Raw genomic sequence first — 18065 nt, forward strand, 5'->3', positions numbered from 1 at the left:
ACAAAAAATCAAAATATGGATAGGGTTGGGCTTAATTTAGCAAATGGCTATGAAAGCTTGTTCAAATGTTAGAACTGTTATCCCAAAAGGTAGAAAATTGATGGGTCCCCAGAGTTGTAGCTCCTCGAGGCTTCTGTGGCAAAACAGACCAGTGGCCATGGGAAGTTAAAGGTCCCTGACACCTCAGGTCTCATCCTTTTGGGAACAAATCTCCATCACAGGTGGGAATGCCCAAACTGCTTCAGAGAAAAAGCTGAGTCAAAGTAGTAAAGTCTATCTTCTCTTCAGGTGCCTGGGCAATCGAGAGAATCTGAGTCATAAAATGTGGGTTGTAAAATGGGGATACATGGGTCAACCCACAGGGCTGTGGGGTTCAGTGGGATCAAGAATTTAAAAGTTCCTAGTGTGGTGCTTGGCACAGAACAAATGTCCAGAAAATGTTAGCTACTATTGTTGAACAGAGTTTAGGGTATGTTGCTGAGGACTTGCCCTAATAAATGGGGGCCAGAGTCACTCAAAAGTAAGTAACTGACTAATTAACACTCCTTGAGATTCTACCATGTCCTAGGTTCTTGGTAGTGGGGTACTGGGTCCTGTGGGCACAACTGGAAACAGGTCATGGTCCTGCTCTCAAAGGGTTTGTCTGTCTTGTTTTTACATAGTGGTTATCTGAGGGACAAGACAGTGTATTTAAATTGTTGACTCCTGGGTTATACTCCCAGGATTTCTGATTGAATATGTCAGGGTAGCAAGCAGCCTGGGGGATTACAATGCAAGGGGTCTGCAGACAATTATTTTGAGAAACGGAGGTCTAGTGGGTCATGTAGTTGACTGATGGAGCTAAACATTCACTGACATCCCTTTGAGTGAAGAGACTTGCCTATAAAACTGACCCAAATGGGGCATTAAGCTGAAGTTGGTTGTGCAGAAAGGACTTGTTAGAGAAATTACAGTGAGGCATCAGGTGCCTCAAAACTGGGAACAGCTGCATCTCGGGCTAGGGCAAATCTCTAGATGCAACAGTGGTGAAGGTTAAGACCTGGCCAAATCTGGTCCATGGACTGGATTTCCTTTGAGTTTGAGCTTTATAGCTCAGCTCTATAGGAGAATAGTGCAAGAGTGTTCCCCGCTGCACTAGCCTATACCAAGATCTTTCCCATTCCAGGGTCAATCTGTAGATGAATTTAGAGGCCCACCCCTATTTTGGAGAGTTGCAGGTATTCTTTCCTTTAGCACAAAATGTGTTTCTCTAGAGAAGCATGTCAAGTGCATCTTATTTTTAATGCACTAGTATACCATTGTGAGTAGTTTTATTGTGTGAGTAGTTCTTTGTTGTGTTTTAAGTTATCATTGCATAGGATCTAGGTTGTTATATTGAATTTGTTTCAGGTATACCATATAGTGAATGGTGCCAGGACAGTATTTTCACTTTCTCAAACCCAATTAATCAGCCTGGTATAGACTTTACATTAAGGCTTTGATTGGCCTGATAACTTCTGGTTTGGCCCAGGATAACAGAGAAAAAGGAAACTGCTTAGGCTCCTCCTCTACTGGTTGAGAACTGTCAAGAAGAGTAGGAAGACTAGTGGATGGTGTTGGATTCGTAATCTGCAGTTATTTGAGAGTGAGAGGGAAGAAAAAAAAATTCATGTTAATTGATTCAAGTTCTTTTAGTCAGCAGCATTTGTGTGCGTGTATTTGTGATGTTCCAGAAATAAGATACACACAAGAGTGAAATTTGTAAAATGCCTAATTCTCACGTGATCCATCTAGACTCACAGGCATGTATACTTTAAAGACCTATATGCCTGATATTTTGTGTTTCTTGGGTGAATTCTGGCAGAGTTGTTACTGATATGTCATTTATCTTTATTACATCATTTGGTAAGTTGTAATAATTTTCCATTTTACAAATGAAGAAATTGATGTGAGGCACTTTTATACAAGATCGTATTGTGCCTCTTGCCACCTCATAATTAACAGATGCTGCTGTGTAGGGAGCTTTCAGAAGAGCTGGCCCAATCCAGCCAGCATTTACAAAGCCCCTACTGTGTGGTAGGAACTGTCCAAGGTGCTGACACAGGTTTTTCTCTTTTGATGCACGCATTTCTCTTACCACAAAAGTTGTCCAGAAGTGCCTTTGCTGATACATGGGCCCTATTGCTCCCATAGGATTTACTGAGCACCTGCTGTATAGGGTATTGTGCTAGATGCTGGGGAGAGCAGGAAGAACAGGGAGGCATGGTCCTTGTCCTGGAGGTGCTAAATAGTAGTTGATCTCTAAACATAATAATTGCTTTGAGACTATCAAAAATCTTGTTCTTAGAACCCTTTAAGAATGACATCCTTAGGGTCTGCAAATTCCAAACTAGAAACTGTGTAAATTTATTGGTATGAAGAAGAAAAGTATGTAAATATTCTTACTACATTTTGAGGTTCATTAAAAAAAAACTAACATTGTTTCAATCATGCAGATTATAACATTAGCACTAATAACTTTATTGGTATTGCTTTCAGAGACCTTAGGTTTGTAAAGTCAGGAATTTTACAAATCTTTTCTTCAGGGACCATTTGACTTCAATATTGGGCAGGATAATATCCAAAACTCAGAAGCAGGCTTTAGTATACTTTGTTCAGTGATGCTGGTGTTAAGAGTAGCTTTCCAACAATACCCTTATTTTACTTCTCTGTGTTTACAGTGATGTATTTTTGTCCTCATGTCTCATATTTCTCTACACAAGTATACTAAACTCTCTTGATTTTTTTCCCTGTTTAAACCAGCTCTCGTTCTTGGATCGCATTTGGAATTGCATGTGTTCTGCATGTTATTCTATTATTATTTAAATTTTGCTTTTTCAATAAGTGGATTGACTCATGATAATTACCAGATAAAAATAATGGATGCTATTGCTGAGATTTTCAGTAACATTGACCTTTCCTCTCTCCCTCCTTACTAATACTAAAAACAAAATACGTATTCCAGATTAAATTTCTAACTGGAATTATGTGATATGTTTCATTGATTACATTTCTTTTTATAACTAAAGTCCTTGTTGTTTTGAATTTCTCCTTCTTAAAAAGCATTAACTCTAGGTTCTGAGTGTTTACAGTTACTTACAATATTATTTTCTTTTCAGGGTTCAAGTCTTCCACTAAATGAAGTTCCTTCACCCCGAGCTGAGACTGACTCCCAAACCTTTTCACCTGTCAGCAAGCCATCGTCTGCTTATCCCTCCACAACAATTGTGAATCCCACTATTGTTCTCTTGCAACATAATCGAGGTAAAGGAGCCCCCTCCCCTCCACTAGGATCAGTATAGCTATTTCTTGGTGTCTGTGGGAAAAATTCTGCCATTCCACAGAAATGTTCACAAATCCCACCCTTTCCTGAGGCAGTCTGCCTCAGTTTACTCATTCCTATGACCCATAAGATAGGTTACAGCAGGCTGACAGAGGGCCCCAATTTAGGGTGAGATCAAGTGTCTGAATAAATAAGCTGGTATAGTACATTTGCACACCATCTTCAGATGGTAGCACCAATAAAAAACAAACGACAGGAAAAATTTGTGCCTCTTAATTCCTCAACATGAGAATTTCTAATCAGAGGATTTGCTTGGCAAATCTTGACAGTAATACCTGTTTTAAGTGGTGTCATAAGTGATTTAGTTTTTCAACAATGCATTTTCTAAAAAGCATACTATATCCTTTAAATGCCAATAACAAAGGACATTTTGCGTAGAAAATTTTCTGCACTATAAAACATGTTTTTCTCCCTCTAACTCATGGTTATTTAACTCTTTCCTAGTGATCCATTGACCTTCACTGGGGTCTGGTTCAGTGGTGCCCTCTGGGAACATGAGGATCATGTGGCTTTTTGCTCTCCACTATGTGGCCACAGATTGTTCTGCTTTGAGTTTTTGTGTTAATTTTCTATAGTTTCTCTGTTTGACTGCTTTTCCCTATCTCTGAAGTGGCGTTAGGGTTAGACAGTCAGAAGCACTTGAAAGTAATAATTATCTATGTTGACTCTTCTGCTTTTAGAATTCCAGAGGATGATTCTCAATCCCAAGTTTTCCTTTTTGAAATTCCTCAGAGGAATAAACGTCCGTTCAAAAAAGGCCTTTATGTCTGAAATGTAAAGTTTTCAAACTGCTTCCCAGCGTAGAAAGCATAGTCTAACTTTCAGAAAACAATGAAGATTTCTTTCTTTCAGGGCTCAAAGAGCCTACTTCACAGCTTCCTTATTACTCTCCCCTCCACCTCCCTCTCTGCATTAACTTGGATGAGAATGTGGCTAGAGCCTATGTTTAATTTGTTTTCCATATTAAATAGAGTTTCTGTTTCCTGCTTCTAACTTGAAAAGCAGATGAATGAAACATTTTCTTTCTCTCACTCGAAATCTTCCCACTCAAATGTTAGTCATTTAGTAGTTTTATTTTTTCACTTTGTGACCCCTATATTAATTTTCACCCATCAATCTGTGTTCTTCCAAAGATTAAAAGAGTCCAGCCCCCACACTAAGCCATGTAAGAGCCCATTCTCTGTGTAGCAGTGCCCTGCCCATACTGGCAATAACTTTTTTCCTGCCCCAAACATGCCCATAATTCAGGACAAAGTGAAATTTTGGTTCTCTGTGAACTTCTTTATGACTCATCTTTTTTCCCCCTTTAAATCCAGTCAGAGAAAACCAAGTTAGTTCCCAGAAGGGAAGGCAGTTTCTTTAAAAATGGAATTTATTCCCAAGGCAACTTGGTCCTTGGGAAGTGCCAAGTCTCTTGTCAGCTGCTTCTGCCAAGTTCCTCTGATGACACTGAGTAGGACTTCTTCAGGCACAGAAATGCCTGCAGTTTCTTTTTGTTTGTTTCTTAAGTGGAATCCTCTTGTTCACTCAAACACCCCTTGGTCCTTGCCTTTCTGTTTTGCCCAAGTTTTGTTCTTGGGTTTGAAAATCAGAATCGTGTAGCCTGAGACCCATCCTTCAGAAAAGGATGCAAGTAATGGCATTGAAATTTTGGGAATTTTTTTACAGTAGCATTGTTTAAAGAACAAACCATATGTTTGCTAAGGAGGAAAAGCAGGAAGAATCGAGGAGAATGGAAGGGCCTAGCCACCCAGCCTCGTGTGACTAGTCACAAATGGGCTTTAGGTCAAGCATTGTTGGCTTTACTTTGGAATCTACCCAACCTGGCAGCTCTGCTTTCCCGTGAAGATAGCACCCATAAAAACAATTTCTCAACTATTGCTATGTCTCCTGAGGGAATGATAACTCTGCTCTACTTCTGGAATTCTGGCTTTGTCATCCTGAAAAACATTCGCTTTTTGTTGTGTTTAGATTATTCCAGGGCACAGTGTGGCAATGATTCTGTCCCTGCCAGCCCAGCTCCCCACTAGTAGAAACCAAACGGGTACTGAGCACTTGCCTGGCACAACGACATAGCCCGATTCCCCCTTTTCTCCATTTTCATACCACATGGGCTTGAGGGCAGATCTCTGAGTGATCATCTTGGGAAGGAGGCTTTGATCAGAAAACTCTCAGGGCTGGAAGAGCCTGTTGGATATCCTGGCTCAGTCTTTAATGTGCTCGGAATTCTGGGGAGGGTCTTGTTAACGCGCAGATTTGGTTTTGGGAAGTCTGGGGCGAGGGCCAAGATCCTGCATTTTCAGCAAGCTGGCAAAGGCATGCCAAGTGCTGCTGGTCCGTGGGCCACACTTGGAGCACAAGAGTCCCATGGTCCCCAGACTCCTGCATTTTATGGACACGTGATACAGTCTAGGGACTGCCTCATTGGCCAATTTCTAGCTTTGCTAAATGACACCACTGCAAAGCTACTTCTTCTGTCACCAGTCATTCTATGAAAGAAAAGCCATTTCACACCTCAGAGGTGGGAAGAACTGAGTCTTTTTAATTGAATAAATTTGCTTCTGCCACTGGGGAAAGCCCTGCCACCAACCGGCAGACCAGATTTGGGGACCATAGATCTATTCGAGTACATTGAATTAACAACCAGAGAAGGTGAGGGTGAGAGGTTAAGTGAGTGGCCAGTGTCATCTGGAAGTTTCTGGCAGAGCTGAGCCTTGCATCCCAGCTGGGCTTCTGGTTCTCCAGCCACTGTGAACCTCACCACATGCCAAGAAGATGGACAGGCTCTGCTCTCGGCAGCTCTCAGCAGCCCATGCCTGCTCTGTTTACTTCTTGCCCACACTGATTCCGGTGGGGGGTGGGGATGCAAGCAAGGGGGATGCTCTGTAATGATGATAGAGCACCCTAGGGCTGGCAAGCATTCTATTTTTAGCTATGTGGCTGCTTTATATTTAGCAGCTGTGGTAGGTAAAGGTCATTTTTGTACATATCCCATGGCTTGTTCACAAAGGAGTATACACAGCAGACAGGCTTCTACCCAGGAGAGCAAGTGACTGATAGAGCAATAGGCTCTTGGCAATTAGACCAGGAAAGAGCACTGGATTAGGAGCTGTGAGGTCCAACTTTTAGACCCAGCTCTGATTTTCAGTGTGGTCTTGGGTAAACTGTGTCCCTTCTCTAAGGCCTCTTGGCCAGTACTAACTTTTTAGGGTTTTCCTGGATCCTGGACCAGCCGAATTGGTATAGTGGCTGAGAACACGATTTTGAACAAATTCCTTAACTTTTCTGTGTCTTAATTTTCTCGTCAGTACGAAGGGGGAGGACAGTTCTACCTAGCTGCTGGCATTCTTGTGAACTTCCGTAAAGGTTCTTAAAACTATATCAGGCACTTAGCAAGCACTCAGGAAATGGCAGCTGCCATGGTTATGATTGGTTACATTTGTTTCAAATGGTACCAAGACTGAGACTGTGTAAGGGCCTACTTACTTGAACTCAGGGAGGTTGGAAGAGTGATCAGATTGTCCTTGAGACAAGATAGACACTGCTGGAAAAACAGTGGCAGTCCTCTGAATCCTGGCGTGGCTTGAGGGGGGCCATACCCAGATAACAGGAGCCACCTGCTGTCCCTGTCGTGAGCTGGGTGATACACATTTCAGCCTCTAAGCCAGAGGGCAGAGAGGTCACAAAGTTTGGTATCCTGGTGACTTACGCCAGGTCTTGCCAGTAACGTTCACATCTCACTTACCCTGTGTTTTCTTTCTTTTTTTTTTGTCGCAGAACAGCAAAAACGCCTCAGTAACCTTTCAGGTAGGTGAGAAATGTTTTTTTCCATGTTGACCCCCGATTTTGTTAAAGCTGGTTTCTGGCTGCCGCTTGATGTTCCCTCAGCCCTGTCTTAAAGTTGCTGCTCTGCTGTGTCGGGGACTGTGGTTGTTTCTGGACCACAGGGATGATGAAAGCATTGTTGTGGTTCCTGCCTCTGAGAAGCTTGCGGGTTGGTGAGGGCAAATCAAGCAAGTGATCCAAACTAGTAAACATGACCTTTGGAACTGTGATGGGTGCCTGCATGGATGAGAATAGGACAGTCTAAATAAAAACAACAGGGGGCCGTACTTTAGATGGAGTGTTCAGGGCAGTCCTCTCTGAGACAGTGACCTTTGTATTCCTTTGAGCTCTCTTCTAGAATGTGGCAAGTTGGGTTGGGAAATATGGGCAAGTTCTTTCCTTTTTAGGTGGCCCGCTCAAATGCCAGTAACTGACCCCAGGGTGATGGCCCAGGAGAGAGCTTTCAGACCAGCAGTGCCTGAATGAGCTAAGCACTGCTTCTTGAACTTGAGCGGGCATAAGAAAATCCTTGAGAGCATGTCAAAACTCAGATTCCCAGGCCACATCCTCAGAAATTCCGACTTAATAGATATGCGTGAGAATTTGCCTTTCTCACCAGCTCCCAGGTGCGGCTGATACTGCCCGCTGTGTGACCACATTTGGAGTAGCAAGTGGTTCCTCAAGAGCCAACAATGCAGGCAAGTGACTGCAAATGAAATCAGCTCTTAAGGCTCGCTCCCTGCTAAAGCTTGTACAATTGGGACAATGTTGGGAGTGAGGAGGAAACAAACCTATAGGCTGAAAATATCTGGAATCCCCAAAATGGGAATATTTAGCCATTTCTTTATGGTTTCCCAGAGCAATTCTGTTCTGCATTCTGGTTCTCCCTCTTAGTAATTACACCTGGTGTAACCTCAGGCAGGTTCTTTAGTATCTCCAGGCTTCAGTTTCTTCATCTGTAGAACAGGGAAAGGTAGTTGCTTTCTCACAGGTTGCCATGGAGAGCAAGTGAGATCCGGTGTAGAAACAGCTTAGCTCCAGGCTCTGGTGCCCACTACCTCCTGCTTTATGGATGTGCATTGCTATTGCAGCAGGCACCTCCTCTGCTTCATTCCCACTGTCACTTTTTTGAGCGCCAACTATGTGATAGCCCTAGGCCAGACTCTGGGCTGCATAGGGAATATGCTGCCCTCAAGCCTCCTATGGTGTGGGGTGATCGGTTTGTAATCTTTCTTGGGCCATGAACTCCTTTGGAGAATCTAATGAAAGCAGCAGATCCATTCTCTAGAAAAAGTCGCATGTGCAAACATGCATGCGTGGTTTCTGTGGATTTGCAGATACTCATGAACTCCAGGGCTAAGCATCCCTGAAATGGTGGATAATAAGAGTCACCATTTTCTGAGCACCTGCTGTATGACTTCATCCCTAGCTGTCCCTGTGATTCGTGGAGAGCCTGGGTGGGGAGGGACGGGGCTCTCACACCCTCTAGGCTTTATCAGGACTTGGCCGCAGGACCAGGACATGCTGTGGTTGAGCTCAGAGTGCCTTTCGTTGTCCCCGTGCTTGAGCTGCCACACTCCTGTCCACTTCATTCCCTGGCCCCAGCCCAGATTGCTGGGAGCAGGGTGACTCTGAAAAGGAGGTTCCTGGGTGCTCCTTCCTGCCTTTGGGAGTTTGAAAGGAGCAGTGGAATAGATGAGAAAGGCATCTGACTATTCCACCGTAGCGGAATAGTTGAGGAGGCCCTGAGTTTGGTCCTCGCCCTGTCTCCTTAAGGCTGCTGGTCCCTGAGTAAGTGACTTTAACCAGAGTTTTCTCCTGTGGGGACTGAGAATGATCATCCTCGCCCCTGCCTCAGAGAGGTATTGTGAGGCTTATATGTGACAGGAAGGGGGAGGAGGGAGAATGCATTGCAAATTGTAAAGTTCTCTGTCAACTGTGAGGCTGGCAGGCTGAAGCCAGGCTCTCAGCTCTAAAATCAGCCTAATGCTTCCTTGCTCTTTGGTGTTGGGACAGATCTAATGATGTTTGGGAGGTGGGGCATGAAGTCTAGACTCCCTAAATCCTAGTTTTTGTTTAAAAAAACAAAAAGCACCATATGTTCAGAACCTCCGGAAGGAGACAGAGCTGGCTGATTGGCATTCTGCATCCTCTGAACCTTGGCGTGAAGCTTCACCTGTCACACCTGCGGTGAGGGGCTGGGAGGAGCCCCCAGGCAGCCTTCCTCCTTTCCACAGATTTTCACTGAGCCCCTACTGGCTTGAGGCTCACTGAGACTCATCCAGGAATGAGACCTGCTTGATGTTTGGCCTCATGAAGCTCGGAGTCTGCTGGGGTAGAGAGCCAAGGACACTAGATGAGGGTTAGGACAGGCTGGCCTAGGCTGGAGAGGGGCACACTCCCTTCCCTCAGTCACATAGCTTTGGGGTTTCCTGTGCCAACACAGGTTGGCAGCATTGCCATTTATTTAGTTGTCCTTTCCAGGGCCTTCTCTTTTAAAGCACAGTGTAAAACTGGAAAGAAATGCCCCAGGGTGTTATATTAGAGATGCATATTTGTCTATTGAGAAATAACAGCAAACTCTCATTGTAATGGGGTTGTCAAAGGGTGGCCATGTCACCTGCAGGGTACAATTAAATGTCACTTAGGTTATCACTATATAAAGTAACACTTTTTCTTCAAGGGCTGCAATTCAAACCTTGGTATATTGAAATCCACTGAACCATGAGTCACGTGGTCACAAGCTTCTGAAGTAAAATAATTCAGGGCTATTTTTTTTTAAATAGATCAGGACTCAGGCAGCTTTGGAACAAATCCAAGGACTGTCAGCCTGAGTTTTGCAGTTAAGTGATTGTTGTTAGAACCACCTGCCCTAAATTTTTTAAAAAAGGAAAAATTACTTGGCTCTGGAAACTCTGAGGCACGTCTGTGATCGTCCTCCTAAGAGATGCTATCATAGATGGAGGCCTGTGAGCACCTCCAAGCACCCAGGTGAAACAGCGAAATCGGCCTCACTGCTTTTTCAGTACGTTGCAAAGGCCTTTCCAGGTGAGAGGAGAAAGCTCAGCTGAATGTTAGGTGTGGCCTCTGGTACTTTGAAATCTCCCAACATTTCGGGCTCCCTGCTGAATCCTTGACTTCATGTTGAATTTGCTGGGGGTATGAGAACTCATCCAAAAAGGCCGTCTGAGGAAGCAGACTTGGCCCAGTGGTTAGGGCGTCTGTCTACCACATGGGAGGTCCGCGGTTCAAACCCCGGGCCTCCTTGACCCGTGTGGAATTGGCCCATGCACAGTGCTGATGCGCACAAGGAGTGCCCTGCCTCGCAGGGGTGTCCCCCGCGTAGGGGAGCCCCACGTGCAGGGAATGTGCCCCATAAAGAGAGCCGCCCATTGCGAAAGAAAGTGCAGCCTGCCCAGGAATGGCACCACACACGCGGAGAGCTGACACAACAAGATGATGCAACAAAAAGAGATACAGATTCCCATGCTGCTGACAACAACAGAAGCGGACAAAGAAGAAGACGCAGCAAATAGACACAGAGAACAGACAACCGGGGTGGGGAGAGGAGGGGGAGGGGAGAGAAATAAATAAATAAATCTTTAAAAAAAACAAAAAGGCTGTCTGTTCCTAACATTTAATTTTAAAGCTTATGATGATGCTCAGGACCAGGTGTTCTGAAGCACTCACTAAGCTAATTCTCACACATAGAATAAAAAGTGCTCCCCTGGGCACAGAATGCACACTTGTTTCACAAGTAAGTGTCAACTCTGGGCAGTCACCCCATGAGCGAGGAGATGAAAGTCTTAATCTCCTGAGAGTGTTGACTCTGGTTTTCTCCTGCTTCCTAGTCTGTCCTGTACACAGACATTCCTGACTTTAATTTTCACAACTTTGCCTGGGCCCTTGAGTCCTTTGGGTCTTTCCTTTTTCCAAAGTTTAGTCTCCAGCCTACACTCTGCACCTTATTTTTTCTCCCTCACTGGAGCACACTCCTCAGTCAGTGAACAAATACGAGCAGCTACTCATTGCCAGGGCACACCTGGATCCCCATCATTCTCACCTCGTGGACTTCATGGACAGGGCTTGACGCTGCCCTGGCTTAAATCTTTTTGACTTCCGCCCCACCCCCATTCATCCCTTTCCCTGCGATCCAGCCTCTACCACCACTCTCCTCCTTGGAGCATGCCTGTGACTTTTCTCTTGCTTAGTCTAATGCCTGCACGTGACTCACTTCAATTGCTATTTTTGCCTGTTTGACACATTTAACCACTCATCTCCCAGAATCCTGTCTCCTCTTGGTTGCAGCAATAGCTTGTAGTACTTTCCCAGTTCCTCTCCTACCCCTCTGACTACTCCTCCCTCCTCCTGGGGCTGTTTCTTTGCATTTCCCCCATGACTCACTGACTCTGCTCTCACTTTCTTCCTCCACCAACTCTTCCATCCCCTTAACTTAACACTTTCTGTGCTGTTTACTTGAAACCAGCTCTCCTGCCAGAGCCTCTTACCTGAGCCCCGTGCCCATATATCTTTAAGAGCTCCCTCGGGCATTCCTACTTACTATGGTCCAAACGGAAACAGCTCCCTCTCCCTCCCTTCCCAACTCCATTCCCATTCCCAGCTTCCTGCTTGGATCAGGCCAGATTCCCCGGCTAGCAAGCTTGGTGCCATCCTGGAGGGCAGCAGGATGGTATATGGTTAAGTGAGAACTCTAGTGTCAGGCAGCCGTTAGGTCAACTCCCAGCTTGGTCAGGTGCTAGTGACCTCAGGCAGGGTGCTTTAACATCTCTGCCTTTTGGTCCTCTTACCTGCTTTAAAAAAAAACGGTGTGTGTGTAATAACTGTTTCTTCCTCGCGTGGGGTGATTGGGAGGATGAAGTGTGATAATGTGTATGAAGAGTGTAACACAGTGCCTGGCACAGAGGACGCTCTGAGCCCCGGCTTGCTCTGCTTCTGCTTTCCCTCCTCTGAGAGCGTCCTGCCCTTCCTGCTTGAGGCTGGCTCCTCTGCAGAGAGGTCTGCCCTGAACCTGCCTCCTCCGCTGGGTTCGACACCAGCTCCTCTGTTGGCCCTCACATTGCCACCTTCTCATTGCCGGCTCATCTGCTCTTTCTGCCCCCTACACAATAAGTTCCTTGAAGGCCAGGGCTCTAAAGTCACTTTCCTGTCCATAGGGCGGAGCACAGTGCAGAGCCTCCAATAAAAATGTGACATGGCTTGGAATAACAGCGTATGCCTGGTAATTTTAGGATCCACAGGTCATGCGTGGTGTGTTTGTTAGCTCTCTCTACTTAAAACCCTGAAGTAAATTCAATAAAGTACAGTGTGCACTGAGCTTTTTACAGCTTTCTGAGCACTCTGGCATAAATCATCCCGTTAGGGCTTCTCACAACAACACCATGAGCTGGGCAGTAAAAGCATTATCTCCATTTTTGGGCGAGAAAACTGAGGCACAGTAAAGTTAAGTGACTGTCCCAAGATGAAACAACTCTCAAATAACCTTTACCCACCTCCTTGTAGTTCTGCCCACTCCCTAAAATTCTAGAACTGCCAGAACTGCTCAGGTGTCCAGAGCACCGTGTGCCTACCTCTGTAGAATGCTTTCCACACTGTGTGCACCACTGGGCCCCTGTTCCCCACGTGCCTGGAAGCATTGTGTGGGCAGGGACCCCATCTTCATGTCCCTTTCCTCAGTTTAGCATAGTGTCTGCACAGAATGGGTAATCAGGAATGAATGCCTAGTTTTTTATGTACCTAAATGGTATGGTCAACTCTGTATTTTATTAGTATGTAATTACTGGAGTGTTTTCACTAAATGTTAGTTATTATGCTGGTTAGTAGTATTGATACAGTTATGCCATGAAGTTGCCTTGCAGAGTTCCCTCTTTTATTGACTGAGCACCTGTTGTCTGCCAGGCCAGCACTGTGCTAAGGACTTTTAGAGCTATTCTTCCTTTTAAATATCACAGCAAGTCCAGGAGGGAGGCACGTTACCTTCACTTTTCAATGGAGGGAAGTAAATAAAGCTCAGAGAGGTTAACTCAGGTGCCTAAGGTCACACAGTCAATAAGTATCCAACTGGCATTCAAATCCAGATCACTTGGTGCCTAGCTCTGTCCACCCCATGCTGCATTTCTTATACTCCTTCCTCTGGTCCAGGGGTTCTTAACAAGGGGTCCATGAGCATGAATTGAAATTTAAAAAAACACATTATTTTTGTGGGGATATATTGATGTAGGTGTGATATATTTATTAAATAATAGTATAGTGTGGACTTAGTAAGGGGTCCTTGGAACAAAAAAGGCTAAGAACCCCTGCTCTAGTCTTAGAGAATAGTGCTTCTCAAATACCAGTGTGCACAGGAATCACCTGGGGCTCTTGTTGGCATGTGGATTTGGATCCAGGAGACCTGGGTAGGACCTGCGATTCTGCTTTCCTAAGGGCTACTGGTTCCGGAACTACACTTCGACTAGGAAAGCTATAGAATAAACTTGCTGAACCTTAAAAACTCAGGTCTCCAAGAAAAATGAGCCTCCCTTCCTCCAAATCCAAAATCCTGTCTTCATTACACCCTTCCTTTCCTGTTCTGCTCGGTGACTTATTTCAAGATTTAATAGCCAAACTATGTCTCTCCACAGAAAAAGCCATGCCTGGGTAAATTCACATGAGTTAAATAAAATCCTCGGGTCCTGGGGTACCTGGCTCAGCATCCTTGAGGCCAGATAAGTTTAGTAAACTTTTTCAAGGGGCCAGATAGTAAATACTTTACTAGACTTGCAGGCCATACAGTTTGTGTCACCACTGCTCAGTTCTGCCATTGTAGCTCAAAAGCAGCCATTAAAAATATGTAAAGGAATTGGTGTGGCTGTGTTCCAGTAAAACTTACATACAAGAACAGGTGGCCAGCCCACGGGCTGTGCTGACCCCTGCTCTAGGTGAAAGCCGTTCTGAGAATTGAAAGCATTCTTTGCCCCAGCTGGCCTGTGTGGTTGGAGTCTTCTGCTTGGGAAGTGCCAGCAAAGCTTCTGCTAACAATTGCTCCTCATTTCCAGAGCCTGTCTCAGGAAGGAGAATAGAAGAGCCGGACTCAGCACGGACCAAGGAAAAACCCACCTCACCTGGTAGGGCTACTGAAAAAACAGCAAAGGATGACAGTAGGCTGGTGGTGAAGAGCACGCCGGAGCTGAGTGATGTTTCCATGGATGACGTGGGCATTCCACTCCGGGTACGAATATGGGCGCGGAAGTCCCTCTTAGGCTTCATTTTAATCAAACCAGTGACAAAGGTACACCCCTGAGCGCACACGAACTCCATCTATGGGTTACATGGCCTTGGGCAGGATCCCTACCGTGTCTACTCTCTGAGCCCATTGACAGCTGCACAGCCTCCGGGAGCTGTGCTCCAGTCTCCTGAGCCCACCTTAGACCTGGGTTCAGGCTGGAGAAGCTTTTCCCAAAGCGTGTTGAGTAGTTAGTTCTAAAGATAAAAGGGCTTCGTGGGCAAATGACTATGGTGGGAAACCAAGTGGGATAGAGTCAGAGACGTTTCTCTGCTGCAGAACTTGCGAGAGGTTTTGGACTTGTGGTGGGCTGTGTTTCTCACTTATTCCTTTATTACCGTTTTCTGTGGAGCATTCTCGGTAATTGTTGATTCAGGGTTATTTAGAGAACACTGGGGAGAGTTGAGAGGCCCAGGGTCCCTGGTACAGGTTCCGGAAGAGGCTCCTTTTTGGTCTCCTAGTCTTCTAGACTGAGTAGAAGCAGCTCAGAATGAGCCCAACCTGCCAAGGCCCCCAGGACACAGTGGGTCTCACAGCAGGCCCCCCTCTCCCACCCACCAGCTCTTGCCAGTGTACAGGCTGACAGATCCTCCTGCAGATCCCGAGGAATTCCAGGAATTCCAGGGAAGCCTGACTTTGAAACAATACAGTGGGAGAATTTCAAGCCTCTCCATTTGACCACCAGCCACTGACTATAATACATTTCTGATTTCTGTCTAGACAAATAGACTGGTTTTGGTACCATTTGGAGGAGGCATGTCACCTGATAGAACTGCAGTGGACTAAGCCTCAAAAGAACTGTTCTCTGGTCCCGGATAATATAGAGAATTGTTACTAATAGTAATAATAGTAGCTACCATTTGTTGAGTGCATTCTCTCAAATATCACTCACTCTACAAGGTGGATGCTAATATTATTCCTATTTTATACACAAGAAAGCAGACTCAGAGGGCTTATGTTTATTGCCCGGGCTTTTGTGGTTCATAGGTAACAGGATGGTATGGCCAACTCCTAAATCCATGTCACAAACCACCGTGTTAGGGGGCCCTCGCTCTCACCTTCTCACCAGCTCCGTGACCATGGGCAGCTCAACTTTGGTTTTCCTATGTCATTTCCTCATCTAAATGGGAGTGAAAATATCTGGTCTAATCATTTAGCTCTATCCTTCCTTGTTTTATTTTTATCTTTAAAAACAACAGTTTTGTGGTTAGGGTGAAAACTCTGTGGCACTGGATGCTATAATGGGTTACGTCCTAATATATGCGTTCTAAATCTGGCCCTGTGCAAGGTGACTTAGATGCACTTGTGCAGAGTAACCTGGAAGTGGCAGGGATACACCCTAACAAGCCAATTCAGTCTTTTGTGTTCTAGGAGCCTTTACTTCAGTTTAGTGTAATCTATATGGAGAGAGTCTCTTTAAAAATGAGATTTAAAAGTTATATAAGAATGGACACATTTCAAGTGGGCCCTTACCCACTTTTTTCAAAATCTATTCCCTTGTGGCCAAATATCACTGCAGATTCAGGGCTGAATCTCTTGGTCTGTCTTTCTGTTCTTAAAAATTTTGCATTTTTTGAAAGATAAATGCAGATCAAGAAGATGTATAGAGTTACGTGGCTGAATTTTGACTTCAGATATTTTCACACTCCTGTTTGATTTTGTAATCATGTAAATCCTAAAACTTGCCAAGATTTTCATTTTATTTTACTGTTTACCTTTGTTTTTATCCAGAACACCGAGAGATCAAAAGACTGGTACAAGACTATGTTTAAGCAGATCCACAAACTCAACCGAGGTACTGATTTTCCTTTGTAGAAGCTGTGCAGACTGTTAAGGGGAGGGCTTAGACTCCCCCTGCTAGGCCGCTAACACACGGGTCCCAGCTCGACCTCATCATGCACTGGCCTGCCTGAGCCCAGCTGTGCACCTTCAGAGCGAGCGAGGGAGGAAGCACTTATATGCCTGCCTCAGATTTGGAGTTTGAGGGCAGCTCTCAAGTCTTCCCTCCCAGATGTGGAATTGCCAGCAGGGCTGAGCCCGGCACTCTGCCTGTGTTTCAGTGCCCTCCTGCCTGGGGGCGTGAGCAGCTCCAACTCCCACCTGCTTCCGGTTTAGGTGCACCACGCTGTGTCAGCCCACGACTGCCTTGTGGACAGAGCGAGTTGAGGAAGTGCTGAACTGGTTGTTAGGACAGTATTCTCACTGAGTCAGTCTCCCAGGCACTCAGGTGACCTTGGGCCAACCACGTATCTCTGTGTTTGTCCTGCTTCCCTTCCTCCAAGGGATCTTGCGGGGTCTGACTGAGAGCAAATGATGTCTTGTAGAATGGCCTGCATGCACCTGGAAGTCAGTGTTAATAGGAAAAAGAATCTTCCCCAGCTGGGAGCCAGCACTTGGCAGGTAGCCCTGAGAGTCAGTAATGAGCTGACACACTGGAGCCTGCTCAAGCTGGAAGCGAAGTGCTTTCCAATCAGGGGCCTGCAGGCTGTCAGCAGGTGACCCAGCATGGTGGGAGAACCCCAGGCCAGTACTCGGGCAGTTCCCAGCCCCACCAGCTTGCATCATCGCCTCGAGGCTGCCAGTCAGCCGATAGGCAGACGTAGCTACACGGGGAGGATACTCCTCCCACAGGCTGAGCGTCCTGTCCTTCCCCGTGGCCAAATCCAGTCTGGCTGCCTGGCATAGATGACACATGAAGGCAAAAGAAAAGCATTCTGGTCAGTGTTCCACCCATGCCACAGATGTCTAATTTCTCAGATTAGTTGTGGATGCCAACTAACACTTAATTAGCTCCTGCATATTCAAAATGAACCTGGGTGTGCCCTTCAAACTGTTTCTAGATATTGAGATACTCAGTGTTTAGCATTTCTGAATTTAGGAAATCCCCTGTAGTAGGCAGAGGTAGTTGAAAAGTTATGAATCCCCTTGTTTCCTTTGATTCTAATGTCTACAACACAAGCTTTGATTTTAAAAAGTCAAATTTGATAGTATTTTTATTGCATCCTATTTACTAGCTTACTGTTGCTTGCTTTGTATATAAAAAGTAAGAACTTGGAACTTTGCACTAAATGCTCTTACATGTTAGAGCCTGTATACATGTATACGTTATTTCTCCAAAAAGAGAAATTACATTGTCTCTTTAGATGTGTCTCAATAATTCAGGCAAAAGGACTGGATTTTTTAAAGCAGTTTGAATTTTTTTTCATGTTGCTTGTGAATCTTACTATGTTCCGGAATTCAAGGAGCCTAAATTGTGTGTAGATTCCTATTCGTTCACTCTCTCCATTTGTACCTATCTCTATTCTCTCTCCCAAACCTGCTCCTCTGCCTAGACACTCCTGAAGAAAACCCTTATTTCCCTACGTACAAATTCCCTGAACTTCCTGAAATCCAGCACATTTCTGAAGGTACCATAAAATTAGACAGTATATCTTTTGTCCTAGACTTAAATTAATTCGTATAGTTCCATTGTAGGCATAAGATTTGGCTTTTAGATTTTATTTTTATAGTTGTTTTTGGTCAGTGAACGTTTTATTTTATTCATTTGCATGATGTGCTTTATTAAAATAACTAAGTCCTTTCTAATTCATTAATCTATTT

General features: G+C 45.0%; 1 protein-coding gene across 50 annotated transcripts in view; it reads left to right on the forward strand.

The window, feature by feature from the left end:
• The window catches only part of SORBS1 (sorbin and SH3 domain containing 1), a 269353-nt gene that overhangs the window by 177016 nt on the left and 74272 nt on the right, over positions 1-18065 (forward strand). For 42 of the 50 annotated variants that reach the window (XM_058298701.1, XM_058298722.2, XM_058298724.1 and 39 more), the window contains 5 exons: positions 3138-3282; positions 7139-7168; positions 14239-14411; positions 16197-16260; positions 17798-17872. In XM_058298701.1, the coding sequence (XP_058154684.1) occupies positions 3138-3282; positions 7139-7168; positions 14239-14411; positions 16197-16260; positions 17798-17872 (487 nt within the window). The remainder of the gene's footprint in view (positions 1-3137; positions 3283-7138; positions 7169-14238; positions 14412-16196; positions 16261-17797; positions 17873-18065) is intronic. The other 8 variants (XM_058298686.2, XM_058298694.2, XM_004456937.5 and 5 more) reach the window with 1 other exon arrangement.

The sequence above is a fragment of the Dasypus novemcinctus genome, chromosome 6 (genome assembly GCF_030445035.2).
Source record: "Dasypus novemcinctus isolate mDasNov1 chromosome 6, mDasNov1.1.hap2, whole genome shotgun sequence".
In the NCBI taxonomy this organism is placed as follows: Eukaryota; Metazoa; Chordata; class Mammalia; order Cingulata; family Dasypodidae; genus Dasypus; species Dasypus novemcinctus.